Source organism: Herpailurus yagouaroundi, unplaced genomic scaffold (assembly GCF_014898765.1).
Source record: "Herpailurus yagouaroundi ecotype Mexico unplaced genomic scaffold, PumYag 141, whole genome shotgun sequence".
NCBI lineage: Eukaryota > Metazoa > Chordata > Mammalia > Carnivora > Felidae > Herpailurus > Herpailurus yagouaroundi.
The window spans coordinates 17,231,324-17,251,220 of NW_024412396.1; the positions used below are offsets into that span (position 1 = coordinate 17,231,324).

The following is a 19,897-nucleotide window of genomic DNA, read 5'->3' on the forward strand; positions in this document are numbered from 1 at the left end:
TTAGTGTGGAAGGTTGGTCCAAATAGCCTAATCTTCTATTTAATCACCTTTTTTTTAAAGCATTGAAATAGTGCATTTTGCCAAATCTTATCTCATTGTATTTTTCATTTTCCTTATTTTGCACCTTTAAAGATTTAATATTGCCTACTTTATTTGTTGTATGATTTGAACTACAAGTGAAAATTTTGATGGCCAGTTTGAGTTAGTTTCTCTTCAGTGAATAGGGACTTGGGACAGTTCTCTTAGTTTTAAGGGTGAAGTTCTGTCATTTGTTGTTCAAGCCAGTGTGTTAGCTGCCCAGTCTCTATTATAGTGGTCATATTTGAAGAACTTAAAGCTAAGTAAATTGAAGTAAATTTAACATACACGTGGAAGTGGATTTTGTCTGCTTCTTAGATGCCTATTCAGATAAATATGGAATAAAATTTATAGAGCTTTTCCTTACAGTGTTGCTTTCTTTCAGTATGAAGGCTTAGAATCATCTTTGAAGGATGCCAGCTTTGAGAAGGAGTCAACAGAAGCGCAAAGTTTGGAGGTAAAAACAAATAATACATATAATTATAAAAGATGGGGGTGGGGCACCTGGGTGCCTCAGTCAGTTAAGCGGCCGACTCTTGATTTTGGCTCAGGCCATGACTTGATGGTTCGTGAGTCTGAGCCCTGCATCGAGCTCTGCTATGTCAGTATGGAGCTTGCTTGGGATTCTCTCCTTCTGTCTGCCCTTCCTCTGCTTGCCTATGCATGCTCTTTCTCTCTCTTTAAAATAAATAAATAAACATTAAAAAAAAAAAGCTGGGAGAAAGATTCTTGCTGAATAACAAATTTCAAGAACAGTGTATCTTCTCAAAACTATGTTAAATGTGTAAGAGCATTTCTAGATGTTAAAACTTAAATAAAACATTAACTATAAGAAATAGAACATTAGTATAAAATATTTTAAACTATTAATTAAATATTTTATAAATATTTAATTTTATAAATTTTTTCAACGTTTATTTATTTTTGGGACAGAGAGAGACAGAGCATGAACGGGGGAGGAGCAGAGAGAGAGGGAGACACAGAATCGGAAACAGGCTCCAGGCTCTGAGCCATCAGCCTAGAGCCTGATGCAGGGCTCGAACTCACGGACCGCGAGATCGTGACCTGGCTGAAGTCGGACGCTTAACCGACTGTGCCACCCAGGCGCCCCTAATTTTATAAATTTTTAATAAAATATTTAAAAATTTGAGCTCTCTTGCTAACTTGTTTTGAGTGAGGCATATTCAGTTTACCAGTTTACTAGAATCTAAGGCCATATAAAAGCTCTTTATTCTTCATTCTTGAGAAATATATTAAGGTAACCGTCCCTTTTTTTGACCCAGTTTTCTCTAGAAAGGAAAAATAGGATTTGTTTTCATAAATTTAGGAGTAGCTGGCAATAAATTATGTAAATTATGGTAGTACTTGCCTTTACTTCATTCCCAGTGTATCAAGAGCTGACTAGAATTAGGCCAAAGTTTTTTTGTCTTTTTTTTAATGTTTATTTTTGAGAGAGAGAGGATGTGCGAGCAGGGGAGGAGCAGAGAGAAGGAGAGATTGAATCCCAAGCAGGCTCTGCATTGTCAGCGCAGAGACGTGAGTCTTGAACCCACAAATCGTGAGATCCTGACCTAGCCCAAGTCAAGAGTTGAGGTGGATGCTAAACTGACTAAGCCACTCAGGGCCCCCTAGACCAAAGCTTTAAGCAGTGATGTTCTGGTAAATGTTTAACAGCTGGCTCTCTGAAAAGCCAGAGTCCTTATTTGTAGCATTTGCTGGGTTCGATTGTGTAAATATTCCCAGTTTCAAGGTACCAACATGATGTTACTGAATGTGGAGTTTGGAAGAGATATGTATAGTCAGCTCTCCTGAGCCAGGTATGATTTGGCCAGTAGTAAGAAGGGAAATACTAAAAATTTGTCATTTAGCTAAGCTGCAACAAATTAAGGTAAATAATAGGAGTGTCTTATTACTGGTTAGAGTTGGAAGTGTTGTAAAAAGCATACTAAAATAAAGTAGAAAACAATGGACTTAGTACCTTTGGTGTACATATGTAGTTAGTGCAGCTTGGCTGTTATGAATCACTGATGTCCAAAATCATCAGAAAGTCTATAAGTATAACAGTGGATGTTAACTCACTGGAATTAAAATAAAAACTAAAAAAGTCTATAGGTCATGTTTCAGAATTAACTAGTAGAGTCCAAAGGAAGTTATCAATAGAATTCCAAATGAAATATATTTCTTAATCTTTTCCTTCTTCATTTGTTACCTATTGATATCCTCAAGAACATGTTGAAATTATTTTATTTATTGACCTGTTTTAACTACTGTTCCAGTAGTAACTTACTAGTTTGATTAAAAAAAAAAAAAGGAACTGTATAAGGAATTTAGCCGGCTAACAGAAGAGCAAAAACTGGACAGCAAAAGCATTTATTCAAGTTTGGTAGTATTGTGGGTAAAATAAAACACACCAATTTATTTTTAAGGCATTGAATTTACATGATCTAGCAGTAAAATTAAAATGAACATTTTGGAAGTTTTTGTCTGATTTTAGTAATTTGAAGAACCATGTAGTGTTTATTTTTAAAATTGGTAAATGTAATTGAGCATAAACTATATGTGATAGAATTACAAAAATTTCATGGTTGAATTGGTAGATAAAATCGAAACAATAGACTAATTTTGACTCAAATCTGGGAATTCATATAATCAAGTAACCAAATTTGGGAAAATATATAGAAATAAGTGTTTTAACTATTATAATATAGTACGTACTTGTTCTTTCTTTTTTCTTGGCTTCCATTAAATTCTTTGAATCTTTTGGTTTTTTTTTTTAAACAAGTTTGTTGAAGGATCACAAATATCAGAGGTATGTTTGTTACAGTGTTTAAAATCAAATTGGAATAATTCAGTGATTAATCATTTAAAATTAAAAAGTCCCAGAAAATATGTCATAATTCAATTCAGAATATTACTATGAAGCAATCTTGAATAATTTTTTAGTTTATTTTTTATTATATCTTTAATTATATTAAATCAGACTTCTCATTTTTTCCTTTATAAAATGCTTTAGAGCAGAGGTTGGCAAAGTATATTCTGGGTTCTGTACCTGTTCTCTTTTATTTTTGTTTTTTAGTTTTTTTATTTGAGTGTAGTTGACACAAATGTTACAACATCGTGATTCATTATCACTATACTTTAATGCTATGCTCATCACAGGTACAACTACCATCTGTCACCTTACAATGCTATTACAGTCTCGACTATATTTTCTGTGCTATACCTCTTATTGCCATGATTTATTCGTTCCATAACTGTAAATCTGTATCTCCTACTCCCTTTCACCCATTTTGCTTATCTCCCCACTGCCTTTCCTGTGGCAACCATCAGTCTGTTCTCCGATTTTATAGATCTGATTCTGCTTTTTGTTTATTTGTGTTTTTTTTATTTTTTATTTTTTTATTTTTTCATTTTTTTTAATGTTTATTTATTTTTGAGACAGAGAGAGACAGAGCATGAACAGGGGAGGGGCAGAGAGAGAGGGAGACACAGAATCCGAAACAGGCTCCAGGCTCTGAGCTGTCAGCACAGAGCCCGATGCAGGGCTCGAACTCACGGACCATGAGATCATGACCTGAGCCGAAGTCGGACGCTCAACTGACCGAGCCACCCAGGCGCCCCTGTTTTGTTTTTTAGATTCCACATATGAATGAAATCATTTGGTATTAGTCTTTTTCAGTGTGACTTATTCCACTTAGCATAATATCTCTAGGTCCATTTACGTTGTCACAAATGGCAAGGTCTCTTCCTTTTTTATGGATATATGATATTCCATTTTGTATATATACCACATCTTCTTTATTCATTCATCCGTTGATGGACACTTAATGTTGCTTCCATATTTTGGCTATTGTAAATAAGGGTGCAATAAACATATGGGTGTGTATATCTTTTTGAATTTTTTTTTTTTCAACGTTTTTATTTATTTTTTTGGGACAGAGAGAGACAGAGCATGAACGGGGGAGGGGCAGAGAGAGAGGGAGACACAGAATCGGAAACAGGCTCCAGGCTCCGAGCCACCAGCCCAGAGCCCGATGCGGGGCTCGAACTCACGGACCGCGAGATCGTGACCTGGCTGAAGTCGGACGCTTAACCGACTGCGCCACCCAGGCGCCCCTGTGTATATCTTTTTGAATTAGTCTTTTAGTTTTCTTTGAATAAATACTCAGCAGTAGAATTATTGGATCATATAGTATTTCTGCTTTTAACTTTTTGAGACATCTCTATACCGTTTTCCACAGTGGCTGTACCAGTTTACATTCCCAGCAACAGTGCACAAGGGTTCCTTTTTCTCCGTATCCTTGCCAACACTTGTTATTTTTTGTCTTTTTGATTTTAGCCATTTTTACAGGTGTGAGATGATACCTCATTGTAGTTTTGATTTGCATTTCCCTTATGATCAGTGATGTTGGGGATCTTTTCATTTCTTTGTTGGCCACCTACGTGTCCTCTTTGGAAAAATGTCTATGTAGGTCCTCTGCCATTTTTAATCAGATTGTTTGGTTTCTCTACTTTTTTGTAAATAAAATTAAAAAATTTTTTTTTTTTTTTTTTTAGAGAGAGAGAGTACATGCAAGTGCACGAGTGGCAGAGGGGGAGGGAGAGAGAATCTTAAGCAGGCTCCATGCCCAGTGTGGAGCCTGACATGGGGCTCCATCTCACGACCATGAAATCATGACCTGACCTGAAATCAAGAGTCGGACACTTAACCGACTGAGTCACCCAGGTGCCCCTGTAAATAAATGTTATTGGAACACAGTTATGCTCATTTATTTACATAATGTCTTTGCTTTCTCACTACATGCTCAGAGTTGGGTTGTTGGGACCGAGACTACATGGCCTACAGGCCTAAAATATTTACTCACTGGCTTTTTATAGAAAAAGTTTGCTGACCTCTGCTAGTATTGCTGTCATTTAAATATTATAAAAATGAACTAATATGTAAATGAAATATATTTAATTTGAAATATATGTATTTGATTATACTCATCGCTTTATCATAACCAAAAAATCCTATGTCTATCTTACAAAGTTGGTTTTCTCTTTTAGGCAGTCTATGAAAAGCTGAACAGCTCTAAATCTGAACTTGAGGATGAAATACTTTTTCTGGAAAACCAATTAAAAGAAGAGAAATCTAAGCATTCTGAACAAGATGAATTGGTAAGGTATTTGTGTTTGAGGAGACTGCAGGAAAAGGAAATTTATTGAATTTAAAAAACTTAATAGCTATCAGTTAAAGTATTATATGTACTCTAAAAAATCCAAAAAAATACAGAAGGCTGTTAAGGGGAGAGTAAAAATTTCCAGATCCAGTAGCTTTTTTATTTGTTACAGGTTACCGTTACCATGTTAAGTTTCTTGCGTATTCTTACAGAAATTTTCTATGTGTACTATGGAAGTAGCTTACATAAATAAAGTTGAATTATCACATACTTAGTGGATTTTTTTATTGTTCATAAGTCATTTTGAAAACATTTTAACTTTCCTTTATTTGTTATTTTAAAATCTGTGGTAAGGAAGATCTAGATGTGTGTGAGATTATTTAGTAAGATGTGATGTTAGGGGATTTATCTTGAGCCTATAGAACTTAAATGTTATGAAGAGTAAACATGAAATGAATTACTGTTGTCTAACTTTCATATAAAATCCCTTTAAGCATATGACTGACAAGTTTTCTTAATTTTAAGTCCGCATTTTTTGAGTGAAAGTGTTAGGATAACAATATATCTAAGATATATGGCCTCTTGGAAACCAAAAAAACTTAGTGAATACTTGTTTATAGATTGATACTGTCTTTCCAGATGGTGGATATTTCAAAAAGGATACAGTCTCTAGAGGATGAATCAAAATCTCTCAAATCACAAGTGGCTGAAGTAAGTTGAATTAGTTTAGAAGGTCTGTTGCTTTTGAAAATCATTTTAATTTAATTATTTTATGATTCAAGAAAGAGATATAATACTAGAATTTGAGATATAGGTGTCATAGATATAGTTCTTTTATTGAAGGTACTTTAGGAAACTTCATTTTATTTTATTTGACAAGTATTTATTGAGCTCTTGCTGTGTACCACCGTTGAAAGTGCTTGGCACTTACCATTAGTGGATAAAATAGAAAAGCTCTCAATAAGTTTAAATTCTGTGAAGAGAGGCAGATAATAGATAGACAAGGAAGATGGCAGCGTAGGAGGATGCTGGGCTCACCACGTCATGCTGACCACTTAGATTCCACCCACATCTGCCTAAATAACCCAGAAAACTGCCAGAAGACTGGCAGAATGGACTCTCTGGAGCCAAGCGTAGACTAGAGGCCCAGGGAGAGGGTAGGAAGGTCGGAGAGGCAGTGCATGCTACATGGACTGGCAAGAGGGAGTCGGGGCAGTGGAGGGGGAGTCCGTCCGGCAAGGCAGAGCTCCCAAGTCTGGCTTGCAAAAGCAGAGGGGCTGGACAGAGTGAGTTCTGACAGCCAGTGGGACTTAACATCTGGAATGTTAATAGTCAACAGCTCTGCTCTCAGAGAGCGGGGAGGGCAGGACAACGCCGGGAGAGAGAGCTGCTGAGCCCTGGAAGACAGAGTTCAGCTCGGCTGGGGAACAAAAGCTCTGGGAAGCGCCATCTCCCTCTCCCATCCCCCAGCCGAAATTCCAAAGGGAAACAGTTCCCATCACTGAACTTGCTTGCACAGCGCAAACTCCCAACCCTGTGCTTCTGTGGATCCATCCCTCCATTGGGTCTGCCTCCCTCCTGGTGCCGCAGGGCCCCTCCCACAGGGGACAACAACTGCAAAGCGAGCCAAGCCTGCCCCTCCCGCCCTGTGCACCTTGTGGATCCACCCCGGCTAATATGCCATATCCCATCAAAGCAGCATCACAAGCCTGGCAGTATGCAGGCAGCCCAGACAGGGGCCACACCACTCCACAGTGGGTCCTGCCCCTGGATGAGGGGAAGATAAGGTACACACCAGTCTGACTGTGGCCCCAGCGGCGGCCTGGGGGCAGACATCGGGTCTGACTGTGGCCCTGCCCACCAACACAGCTTTCTCCGGACAGCACAGGGGAGGTGCCCTGCAGTTTGGAGCTACCTCAAGGACTACCCAAGATGATGAAATGGAACAATGCTCCTCAAAAGAAACTCCAGGAAGTAGCAACAGCTAACGAATTGATCAAAAATGATTTAAGCAATATAATGGAACATGAATTTAAAATAATAGTCATAAAATTAATCTCTGGGCTTGAAAAAAGTATAGAGGACAGCAGAGAATCTGATGCTACAGAGATCAAGGGACTAAGAAACAGGAGGAGGAGGAGCTAAAAATTGCTATAAATGAGGTGCAAAATAAAATGGAGGCGACCATAGCTCGGATTGAAGAGGAGAGAATAGGTGAATTAGAAGATAAAATTATGGAAAAAGAGGAAGCTGAGAAAAAGAGATAAAAAAAAAATCCAGGAGTATGAGGGGAGAATTAGAGAACTAAGTGATGTGATGAAACACAACAATATCCGTATAATAGGGATTCCAGAGGAGGAAGAGAGAGAAAGGGGCTGAAGGTGTACTTGAACAAATCATAGCTGAGAACTTCCCTGATCTGGGAAAGGAAAAAGGCATTGAAATCCAAGAGGCACAGAGAACTCCCTTCAGATGTAACTTGAATCTATCTTCTGCACGACATATCATAGTGAAACTGGCAAAATACAAGGATAAAGAGAAATTTCTGAAAGCAGTGAGGGATAAACATGCTCTAACACATAAAGGGAGACCGATAAGATTAATGAGAGACCTATCTACTGAAACTTCGCAGGCCAGAAAGGAATGGCAGGAAATCTTCAATGTGATAAACGGAAAAAATTGCAGCTGAGAATCCTTTATCCAGCAAGTCTGTCATTTAGAATAGAAGGAGAGATAAAGGTCTTCCCAAACACAAACTGAAGGAATTTATCACCACTAAACCAGCCCTACAAGAGATCCTAAGGGGGATTCTGTGAGTGAAATGTTGCAAGGACCACAAAATACCAGAGACATCACTACAAGCATGAAACCTACAGACATCACAATGACTCTAAACCCATATCTTTCAATAATAACACTGAATGCAAATGGACTAAATGCTCCAACCAGAAGACATAGGATATCAGAATGGATAAAAAAACAAGATCCATCTATTGTTGTCTACAAGAGACTCATTTTAGACCTGAGGACACCTTCATATTGAAAGTGAGGGAATGGAGAACTATCTATCATGCTACTGGAAGTCAAAAGAAAGCTGGAGTAGCCATACTCATATCAGACAAACTAGACTTTAAAGGCTGTAACAAGAGATGAAGAAGGGCATTATATAATAATTACAGGGTCTATCCATCAGGAAGAGCTAACAATGATAAATGTCTGTGTGCCGAATATGGGAGCCCCCAAATATATAAAACAATCACAAACGTAAGCAACCTTATTGATAAGAATGTGGACTTTAGTACTCCACTTACAACATTGGATAGATCATCTAGACACAGGATCAATAAAGAAACAAGGGCCCTGAATGATACATTGGATCAGATGGACTTGACAGATATATTTAGAACTCTGCATCCCAAAGCAACAGAATATACTTTCTTCTCAAGTGCACATGGAGCATTCTCCAAGATAGATCACATACTGAGTCAAAAAACAGCCCTTCATAAGTATAAAAGAATTGAGATCATACCATGCACATTTTTAGACCACAATGCTATGAAGCTTGAAATCAACCGCAGGAAAAAGTCTGGAAAGCCTCCAAAAGCATGGAGGTTAAAGAACACCCTACTAAAGAATGAATGGGTCAACCAGGCAATTAGAGAAGAAATTTAAAAATATATGGAAACAAATGAAAATGAAAATACAACAATCCAAACGCTTTGGGATGCAGCGAAGGCAGTCCTGAGAGGAAACTACATTGCAATCCAGGCCTATCTCAAGAAACAAGAAAAATCCCAAATACAAAATCTAACAGCACACCTAAAGGAAATAGAAGCAGAACAGCAAAGACACCCCAAACCCAGCAGAAGAAGAGAAATAATAAAGATCAGAGCAGAAATAAACAATATAGGATCTACAAAAACTGTAGAGCAGATCAATGAAACCAAGAGTTGGTTTTATGAAAAAATAAACAAAATTGATAAACCTCTAGCCAGGCTTCTCAAAAAGAAAAGGGAGATGACCCAAATAGATAAAATCATGAATGAAAATGGAATTACTACAACCAATCCCTCAGAAACACAAGCCATTATCAGGGAATACTACGAAAAATTATATGCCAACAAACTGGACAACCTGGAAGAAATGGACACATTCCTAAGCACCCACACACTTCCAGAACTCAAACAGGAAGAAATAGAAAACTTGAACAGACCCATAACCAGTGAGGAAATTGAATCAGTTATCCAAAATCTCCCAACAAATAAGAGTCCAGGACCAGATGGCTTCTCTGGGGAATTCTACCAGACATTTAAAGCAGAGATAATACCTATCCTTCTCAACCTGTTCCAAAAAAATAGAAAGGGAAGGAAAACTTCCCTCATTCTATGAAGACTCATTCTATGAAGCCAGCATTACTTTGATTCCTAAACGAGACAGAGACCCAGCAAAAAAAAGAGAACTACAGGCCAATATCCCTGATGAATATGGATGCAAAAATTATCAATAAGATACTTGCAAATTGAATTCAACAGCATATAAAAAGAATTATTCACCATGATCAAGTGGGATTCATTCCTGGGCTGCAGAGTGGTTCAACATTTGCAAATCAATCAATGTGATACATCACATTAATAAAAGAAAAGATAAGAACCATATGATCCTGTCAATCGATGCAGAAAAAGCATTTGACCAAATTCAGCATCCCTTCTTAGTAAAAACCCTCGAGGAAGTCGGGATAGAAGGAACATACTTAAACATCATAAAAGCCATTTATGTAAAGCCCACAGCTAATATCATCCTCAGTGGGGAAAAACTGAGAGCTTTCTCCCTGATATCACGAACATGACAGGGATGTCCACTCTCACCGCTATTGTTTAACATAGTGTTGGAAGTGTTAGCATCAGCAATCAGACAACAAAAGGAAATCAAAGGCATCAAAATTGGCAAAGATGAAGTCAATTTTCACTTTTTGCAGATGACATGGTATTATACATGGAAAATCTGATAGACTCCACCAAAAGTCTGCTAGGAGTGATACGTGAATTCAGCAAAGTTGCAGGATACAAAATCAATGTACAGGAATCAGTTGCATTCTTAGACACTAATAATGGAGCAACAGAAAGACAAATAAAGAAACTGATCCCATTCACAAGTGCACCAAGAAGCATAAAATACCTTGGGTTAAACCTATCCAAAGATGTAAAAGATCTGTATGCTGAAAACTATAGAAAGCTTATGAAGGAAGTTGAAGAAGATATAAAGAAATGGAAAAACATTCCGTGCTCATGGATTGGAAGAATAAATATTGTTAAAATGTCAATACTACCCAAAGCTATCTACACATTCAATGCAATCCCAATCAAAATTGCACCAGCATTCTTCTCAAAGCTAGAACAAGCAATCCTAAAATTTGTATGGAACCACAAAAGGCCCCGAATAGCCAAAGTAATTTTGAAGAAGACCAAAGCAGGAGGCATCACAATCCCGGACTTTAGCCTCTACTACAAAGCTGTAATCATCAAGCAGCATGGTATTGGCACAAAGACAGACACATAGACCAATGGAATAGAATAGAAACCCCAGAACTAGACCCACAAACGTATGGCCAACTCATCTTTGACAAAGCAGGAAAGAACATCCAATGGAAAAAGACAGTCTCTTTAACAAATGGTGCTGGGAGAACTGGACAGCAACATGCAGAAGGTTGAAACTAGACCACTTTCTCACACCATTCACAAAAACAAACTCAAAATGGATAAAGGGCCTGAATTTGAGACAGGAAACCATCAAAACCCTAGAGGAGAAAGCAGGAAAAAACCTCTCTGACCTCAGCCGCAGCAATTTCTTACTCGACACATTCCCAAAGGCAAGGGAGTTAAAAGCAAAAATGAACTATTGGGACCTCATGAAGATAAAAGCTTCTGCACTGCAAAGGAAGCAGTCAACAAAACTAAAAGGCAACCAACGGAATGGGAAAAGATATTTGCAAATGACATATCGGACAAAGGGCTAGTGTCCAAAATCTATAAAGAGCTCACCAAACTCCACACCCGAAAAGCAAATAACCCAGTGAAGAAATGGGCAGAAAACATGAATAGACACTTCTCTAAAGAAGACATCCGGATGGCCAATAGGCACATGAAAAGATGTTCAGCGTCGCTCCTCATCAGGGAAATACAAATCAAAACCACACTCAGGTATCACCTCACACCAGTCAGAGTGGCCAAAATGAACAAATCAGGAGACTATAGATGCTGGAGAGGATGTGGAGAAACGGGAACCCTCTTGCACTGTTGGTGGGAATGCAAATTGGTGCAGCCACTCTGGACAACAGTGTGCAGGTTCCTCAAAAAATCAAAAATAGACCTGCCCTATGACCCAGCAGTTGCACTGCTAGGAATTTACCCAAGGGATACAGGAGTGCTGATGCATAGGGGCACTTGTACCCCAATGTTCATAGCAGCACTGTCAGCAATAGCCAAATTATGGAAAGAGCCTAAATGTCCATCAACTGATGAATGGATAAAGAAATTGTGGTTTATATACACAATGGAATACTACATGGCAATGAGAAAAAATGAGATATGGCCTTTTGTAGCAACGTGGATGGAGCTGGAGAGTGTGATGCTAAGTGAAATAAGCCATACAGAGAAAGACAGATACCATATGGTTTCACTCTTATGTGGATCCTGAGAAACTTAACAGGAACCCATGGGAGAGGGGAAGAAAAAAAAAAAAAAAAAAGAGGTTAGAGAGAGAGGGAGCCAAAACATAAGAGACTGTTAAAAACTGAGAACAAACTGAGGGTTGATGGGGGGTGGGAGGGAGTGGAGGGTGGGTGATGGGTATTGAGGGGGGCATCTTTTGGGATGAGCACTGGGTGTTGTATGGAAACCAGTTTGACAATAAATTTCATATTTTAAAAAAAGGCAGATAATAAAAAGTTAACAAAATTTGCTAGAAAGCACATAAAAGGTTAAAAGAGGCTAAATCATTTGTCCAAGGTCACATGGCAAGGTAGTGGCAGAGCCTTGACTGGACCCTGGTAGCCTTTTTTCTGGTAGCCTGTACTGTCTTTCCTATTAATATTGTCATGTTTTGTTTTTTTTTTTACTTTAATTCCATGTTTTAGGGAGTATGTATAAAAAAGTTATAATATTAAATTAATTCCTATAAGCTTGATATGTTGTGTTTTACTTAGGCCAAAACGACCTTCAAAATATTTCAAATGAATGAAGAACGACTTAAGATAGCTATAAAAGATGCTTTGAGTGAAAATTCCCAACTTCAGGAAAGCCAGAAACAGGTTTGTACTCTGTAGGGACTCTTTAACTGTGACTACATAGTTATAAATGTTCTGGGCATACTCATGACTGACCCTTCCTGGGGGCAAGATTAGGCTTTCCCCGGAAAGCAGGAAAGGAGGACAGTCTCCTGAATATCCTTTGATATGTCTTTTATATAGGGTGCAAAAGTGTATACTCCTGTTACCTTTTTCCTCCAGTAGTGAAAACGAGCCAGGGCAAATTTTAATAATCACAGCAAATAGGATTTAGGACCAACTCCTTAAAGCCAGAGGGAAGGAAGGCAGCGAATATCCATGAGAATGATTGAAGCTATGGGTCCGGGGCCTAAAGATAGAAGCAGTTCTGGTGGTTAGAGCAAATGAGGATTTAGCTTCTTCCTTCTTCATATGTAGAGATACACCCACACACCCACGTATATTTACTGTCTCACTATTCTCCCAATACAGTTAAAATTTTTCCATGGGACAGTTTTTCATTTGATTGCATTATTTACAGTTCTCTAAATGTTGTAGCTAAGCCACGTGATGTGCTCTTACTACATGTTCTGTTTTACCCAAAATTTTATTTGCTCTAGGGTTAGTTTTGTTTCCTATATACCATGGAGATCTGTCTTCTGGAGATGCTGAATAACTTTGTGCATTCAAATGCTTTGTTAATGTACTAATTTTATTTTTTTCTTGAAGCAATCCTTCCTGAGGCCTTCCATCCTCCTGGTCCAATAGGAACTTTTTCTCTAGGTCTGTTAATGATTCTGTTGTCCTGAGATTTCACTTCACTCCCATCTATTCCCTTGTCTTTCTCCTGTGTTGGATCTTCTATTTCCTGTATCTAAGACTTGCTCTTTTGTCGTTAATTTTCTTGATTAGCTTCCTGAGAGATAGGTATAAAAGGTAACTTTTAAAAACTTTGCATGCCTAAGAATGTCTTCTCTCAAGGTTATTGACATTTTGGTTGGATATCTTCTGGATTGGAAAAGTTTTTTTTCTTGAAATTTTGATATTGGTCCATTGTCTTCACTTTCCAGTATTGGTTTTGAGAAGTCAGATGAGATTTGGATTGCTGAATCTTTTTGTGATCTGCTCTTTTCCTCCCTGAAAGATTTTAAATATTTATTTATTTTGAGAGAGGCAGAGAGAGGAAAAGAGAATCCACTCGGAGCCTGACATAGGGCTCAATCTCAAAACTGTGAGATCATGGCCTACGTCAAAATCAAGAGTCGGATGGACGGACTGACTGAGCCAGCCACCTGTTCCATCCCAGGAAGCTTTTATATCTTTCCTTGTTTCTAGTTCTCTGAAATGTCATGATGATGTGTGAGTCTTTTTTCATACTCTTAATATGGAAACTCTTGGTTTTCATTCAGTTCTGGGAAATTATTTCATGCTTTTTCTGGGATTTTTTGTATGATTATATAGTAGTTATTTAAATATGTCCTCTTGGGCTGTGTGGGTGCCTCAGTTGGTTGAGTGTCTGACTCTGATTTTGGCTCACGTCATGACCCCAAGGTCTTGGGATTGAGCCCCATGTCAGGCTCAGGCTGAGTGAGCGTGGAGTCTGCCTGAGACTCTGTCTCTCTCTCTCTCTCTCTCTCTCTCTCTCTCTTTTACTCTCTGCTCCTCCCCTGCTTGTATGTGTGCATGCACGCACTCTCCCCTGCCCCCACCCCCAAAAGATGTCCTCTTTGTTTTCTTTCTTTGCAAGTTTTGTTGACTTATTCTCCTATATTTTTCAATTGTAAGTGGTCTTTTTTATTTTGTTTTTGCCTTTTCTTTTTTTTAATGTTTTTATTTATTAATTTTTTTTTAAGAGAATTTTTTTTTTCCAACGTTTATTTATTTATTTTTGGGACAGAGAGAGACAGAGCATGAACGGGGGAGGGGCAGCGAGAGAGGGAGACACAGAATCGGAAACAGGCTCCAGGCTCCGAGCCATCAGCCCAGAGCCTGACGCAGGGCTCGAACTCACGGACCGCGAGATCGTGACCTGGCTGAAGTCGGACGCTTAACCGACTGCGCCACCCAGGCGCCCCTGTTTTTATTTATTTTTGATACAGACAGAGCACGAGTGGGGGGAAGGGCAGAAAGAGAGGGAGACACAGAATCTGAAGCAGGCTCCAGGGTCTGAGCTGTCAGAACTGTGCCTGATGCGGGGTTCGAACTCCTGAGCCTCCAGATCATGACCTGAGCCGAAGTCAGACATTTAACAACTGAGCCACCCAGGTGCCCCTGTTTTGCTTATGCCTTTTTTTCATTTATGGATGCCGTGTCTTAGCTTGCTGAGGATATTGTTATTATTATTATTTTCTTTTTTGAAGTGTTTTTCAGTTCCCTGAGTTGTTTTGTTTACTTTGAATTCCTTTATTTTCTGTTTTGGTCTATGTCTTTTATCTATGAGTTTCTTTTTTTTTTTTTTTTTTTTAATGTTTGCTTATTTTTGAGAGAGAGAGACAGTATGAGCAAGGGAGGGACAGAATCCGAAGCAGGCTCCAGGTCCTGAGCTGTCAGCACAGATCCCGATGCGGGGCTCGAATCTACAGACCGTGAGAGCATGACAGAGCCAAAGTCAGATGCTTAACCGACTAAGCCACCGAAGCACCCCACTAAGTTTCTTTTTAAAGTCAGTTATTAGGTGATTCATGGCAGTCTGCTCATTTGATAGTGAAGCTCTTCATATCTAATTGGAAGCTCAGTGTGTGTTACTGGGAGGCTGTTCTGTAGGGTAATCTGGCTAGGGTGTTTCCTTGGAAGATCCCCAGTTGTTGGTATTTGAAGATCATTTTCCACAGGGATAATTCCTCCACAGTTTCTGTTTGAGAGGGATAAGCCTGTTTGCCAACAGTGTGGCAAGCAGCTAAGACAGGTGGGGGTTGTTGGTGTGTCACTATCCAGTAAGTCAGCTTTTACTTTATCCTTTTATGTTTTCAATATTTTACTCACACTTTCACCTGGGCCAAGTGTCCCAGAGTTTCATTTTCCACCTCTCCAGAAAATAACCTTCTAGGCTTTTGCCAGACTTATATGTGTGTGCGTGTGTGTGCGCACATGCATGTGAGAGATATGGGTGAGTGGGAAGGATGGATGGAGAGTCAAAATGTATGTGTATGTATGTGCAGGGACTTTTTGTTTTTTTGTTTTTTGTTTTTCATTTTTTATACAAACTTTCAGTCTTCCTCTTTTCAATCCTACTTATAGCCCTAGTATTGGTGCCTCCAAATTCTAAGCATTTTGGGTTGTATTAAGTCAACTTACATTTGGACTTTCCCATCTTCTATGTAGATTTCAGATTTGTCTGCTCTGCTGTATTTCTTACTATACTTATATCTCTTTCTGCTTTCCACTTCTAGAATTACCTTTTTCTTCATCACCTGTTTTCTTTTTTCTTGTGGGTTTATGCTTCTTCCTCCCCCCCCCCCCAAATCTTTTAGTAAATTTATTCTTATCTTAGTAGATTTCAGGAGAAAGTGGTTGTAAATGCTGTGTTAAATTTGCTGTTATAATCAAAACTGACCTTTTCTATTTTGAAAAATTTTCACCTAGATTGTCTTATTCTTTACATCTACTTTCATTTAACTCCTTTTTAATCACTCAAGTTCTTAAAATAAACTATCCTACATTCACTGATGCCATGTTCTAATATACTCCTCTAACTTCTTAAGACTGCATGCTGGGTATGCAATTTCTTTAGTCATTCACTAGAGTCCAGTAATAACCAGATTCAAAGTTTTTTCTTCAAGAAAATCCTCATTTTTTTTTAATCTGTTGGTGTTCTCTTATTGTGTTATACACGCATAGAAAAAGTTTAGTTTTCTTGTGCTAGGAAAGATGCCTTAGTTTTGCAGAGAAATCCAATAATTATTGTTTGATAGAATAGAGTTTTAAAGTTTTAATAGATTTGGACTTTTATATTTCTATGGGCCATTTCTTTTGTGAATTGCTTGCTCATTCATTTTTTTTCTTATTTTTCTTTTGACTTCTAACAGCTCTTTGCATCTTAAGGTTATTAATCCTTTGCCGCATATATTTTTAAGAGTTCCTTTCTAGTTACTTGCTTTTAGATTTTGTTATTTTTTGATTTGTGAGGTTTTTAAGTGTTATGTAGTCAAATCTGTGTTTTATATCGATCCTTCCCTTTTGTATCATGTTCAGAAAATTTTTTCTATAAAAGTATATACTAAGTAAAAGATTGTTTATGCAGAATTTGATGTATTCCATATTAATGGTATCTCTTGAAGTTCAGTTATCCTAACTACAAAACGGCACATGATTTAAAAAGCAAATTCTAGTACAAATAAGTTATGGCATGTTATATATTATTTAAGGGATGGTAAGAAATGACCAAATCTAACATATGTATGTCTCAAAAAACCTCTTATTTAATAAAACTTATTATGTAAATCAGTTGAACAATATTTAAGTGTCTCTTATTTTACATTACCCCTCTTGAAAGTTCTTTGAAAACAGGACCCCACGCTTCCTTCCCTTCTTTCCTCCTGTCTAACCCTCTCCTTCCCTTCTCAGCAACACATTGTGTCGTATAACATCTATTAAAGTTATATCTATGGGCACCTGAATGGCTCAGTTGGTTAAGTGTCCGACTTCAGCTCAGGTCATGATCTCACAGTTGGTGGGTTTGAGCTCCACATTGGGCTTTGTGCTGACAACTCAGAGCCTGGAGCCTGCTTCAGATTCTATGTCTCCCTCTCTCTCTCTCTGCTTCTCCCCACTAGTGCTCCTTCTCTCTGTGTCTTTCAAAAATATATAAATGTTAAAAAAAATTTAAAAAAGTCGTGTATGTATATATATATATAAATAAATTCATTCACACCTAAGTATGAAACATAACAAGTTGCTTTTTTTTTTCTTGGTTGGGTTTGAATTTTAGCTTTTACAAGAAGCTGAAGAATGGAAAGAACAAGTGGGTCAACTTAATAAACAGAAAATAACATTTGAAGAGTCCAAAGCATATGCAGAGCAAGTTCTGTATGATAAAGAAAATCAGATCAAGGTAAATGGGCCTTCTGGTTTTAGTGACTGAGGCAGCTAGAATGTTATACTAATTCTGAAATTTGAAAATTTTTGTTTTTTGAAACTTTTATTTTTATAATTTATTTGGTCAAATTAGAGGGTGTGTACTTCTTGGGCATTCATTTTAATTTGTACTGATATTATCATCTTGCTCCCAAATGCTCCTTGAAGACTTTTAGATTTGTAGTCTATATATCAACATTCTGTATGTCCTTTTTGTCCTTTCCTTTGTATTTTAGACTAGGTATTGAGTGAAGAGAAAAAAGAATAATGGATTTTACCTTTGTCTTTTAGACTGCCATCTGTTTCTTTTGATAAAAAGAGGTTGGAAAGAATTTTAGAAATTGGACAGATGAAGTTATATGTATTGGCTGAATATCTGTAATACCTAGATTAGCTATTGTATGTACTCTCACAGAGATAAATACTTTTCAAAAAATAAGTCTAATTGAAACTTGACTCTAATAAGAATATGGTAACTTATTTTTACTTTTAGGATTTGTTCACTTTTCCTTACTCCTTATTTGCCCTTTCTAGCCCTTTTTCCTGCCTTCTCTTTTAAATCTTATGCTTTCAAGCTGCAAACATACTCAGGTGTGAGTATCAAGTAATATGATATAAAACTAACATTCTGTAATCTATGCAGTGAAGTGAACATTGCCATCTTGAAACCCATTCATTTATCCTCTTTACGTTGCTATGAATTTTTTGAAGATTCCAGCTTTAGTTGTTTTCATGATTTGGCATGTTCTTTTATTTTTTCCCTAAACTTACTCTACTAAAGAACTTGAGATTCTTCCTAAGCAGAATAAGAATGAGATGCTAATCTCAAGCTCTACTCAAAGCTTTAGGCCATGTTATTTTTGCCTGGAACTCTCAAGAGGGACAGATCAAAGGGTAGAAATTACAGAGCAGAGTGGGTTTTTAGGTGGGTCCTTCCACAGAAATATATGGCATAGTTCATTATTTACAATGAAAATTCTTTCTTTATTCAAGAAAATCAAAAAAGTACTGTTGGAAAACCTGTAATGTACCAGTTCAGGTTCTATTTTATGATAGAACCCAGGCTCGCCTGTGTTCTTTTTATATATCATGTACCTCACTTGCAGGTGTTTGACCTCACACAAAATTTACTGTTTGGTTAATGGCTACTGTTATTTGTGTTATGGAAAGAATGTAATATAGTAAATATTTTGTTACTTTATAGTCAGGCAGTATATTTAGCAAAAATGGACCATTATCCAGTATCGTATTTGATTTAGGAATAACCAAGTGTGGTTTTTAACTTGCAGAGTTTAATAGTCAATAAATATTATAGTTTTTCAGAGTATATGTCTCAATATCAGCTGGTGAATAAGAGGTCATGTACTGTTATCTATGTAGATTGATTTTTAAACTATAACTACATATTCAGAAGTTGTAAATCAGTTAGCAAAAGGCATTATTACCTTCTCTGTTTTTCTCTCTTTACTAAATGTCAAGTCTCTGACTGAACGTTTGATAAAGATGAAAGATTGGGCTGCTGTGCTTGGAGAAGACCTAACAAATGATGATAACTTGGAATTGGAAATGAAGAGTGAATCAGAAAATGGTATGCAGTTGGGTATGAAGTCGTGATTCATCCTCTTTTGCTAAAAATGATAAGTAGCTCTTGTATTTGCTTTTAGTTTCCTTTGTGTACCATGTTCTTTATACAATTCTCGTTTGGCACATCATCTCCATTTGTCTCTAATACTCTGTCCCTCTCACACCGTTCCTTATTGTTAAGCTTCAGTTGGGATATAGCTTTTTCAGTAATCTTTCTCCATGTCCTCAGACAGACTTACAGCCTCTTTCCTTCCTGTTCTTTTTATATGTTGTACAAATCCTCATTATAGCAATTTTCACATTGCATCATAATCATTTCAGGGCCTATTTTTCCTGCCATGTCTGCTAATTGGGTGGATGGTGGGTAGTTTGAAAAATGAGTGTTATACTGGTGAATGCCTGAGGATACTTTATATTAATTAGATGGCTCAGTACTTTAATCTTGGCCACCCCAAATTGTTATCACCATTGCTGGTTGTGGTCTGGAAACTCAGGCAGGAGTTAGGTTCACTGTAGCTGCTCCCTGTATTTTCAAACCAATTCTTTTGACTTGAAAAGAGAATTTTATGTCGACATGATTATAGATTCATTGGAAGTTGCAAAAAGAGTACAGAAGTGTTTTGTGCATCTTTCATTAGTTTCTCCCTGTGGTAGCTGTTCTGACTTTTGTGACCTTTCTCTTTTTTCTCTCTCTACCCCTTACATATTAACACATGTATTAAGGAACAGAAGGTATGAT

At 37.5% G+C, this 19,897-nt stretch overlaps 1 protein-coding gene across 15 annotated transcripts in view; it reads left to right on the forward strand.

Moving 5' to 3' along the window:
- The window catches only part of MIA2 (MIA SH3 domain ER export factor 2), a 111,967-nt gene that overhangs the window by 49,840 nt on the left and 42,230 nt on the right, over positions 1-19,897 (forward strand). For 7 of the 15 annotated variants that reach the window (XM_040477001.1, XM_040477005.1, XM_040477011.1 and 4 more), the window contains 7 exons: positions 464-535; positions 2,861-2,887; positions 5,128-5,238; positions 5,880-5,951; positions 12,442-12,546; positions 17,429-17,551; positions 19,054-19,174. In XM_040477001.1, the coding sequence (XP_040332935.1) occupies positions 464-535; positions 2,861-2,887; positions 5,128-5,238; positions 5,880-5,951; positions 12,442-12,546; positions 17,429-17,551; positions 19,054-19,174 (631 nt within the window). Of the gene's footprint in view, positions 1-463; positions 536-2,860; positions 2,888-5,127; positions 5,239-5,879; positions 5,952-12,441; positions 12,547-17,428; positions 17,552-19,053; positions 19,175-19,881; positions 19,891-19,897 lie in introns of all 15 variants that reach the window. The other 8 variants (XM_040477006.1, XM_040477004.1, XM_040477012.1 and 5 more) reach the window with 3 other exon arrangements.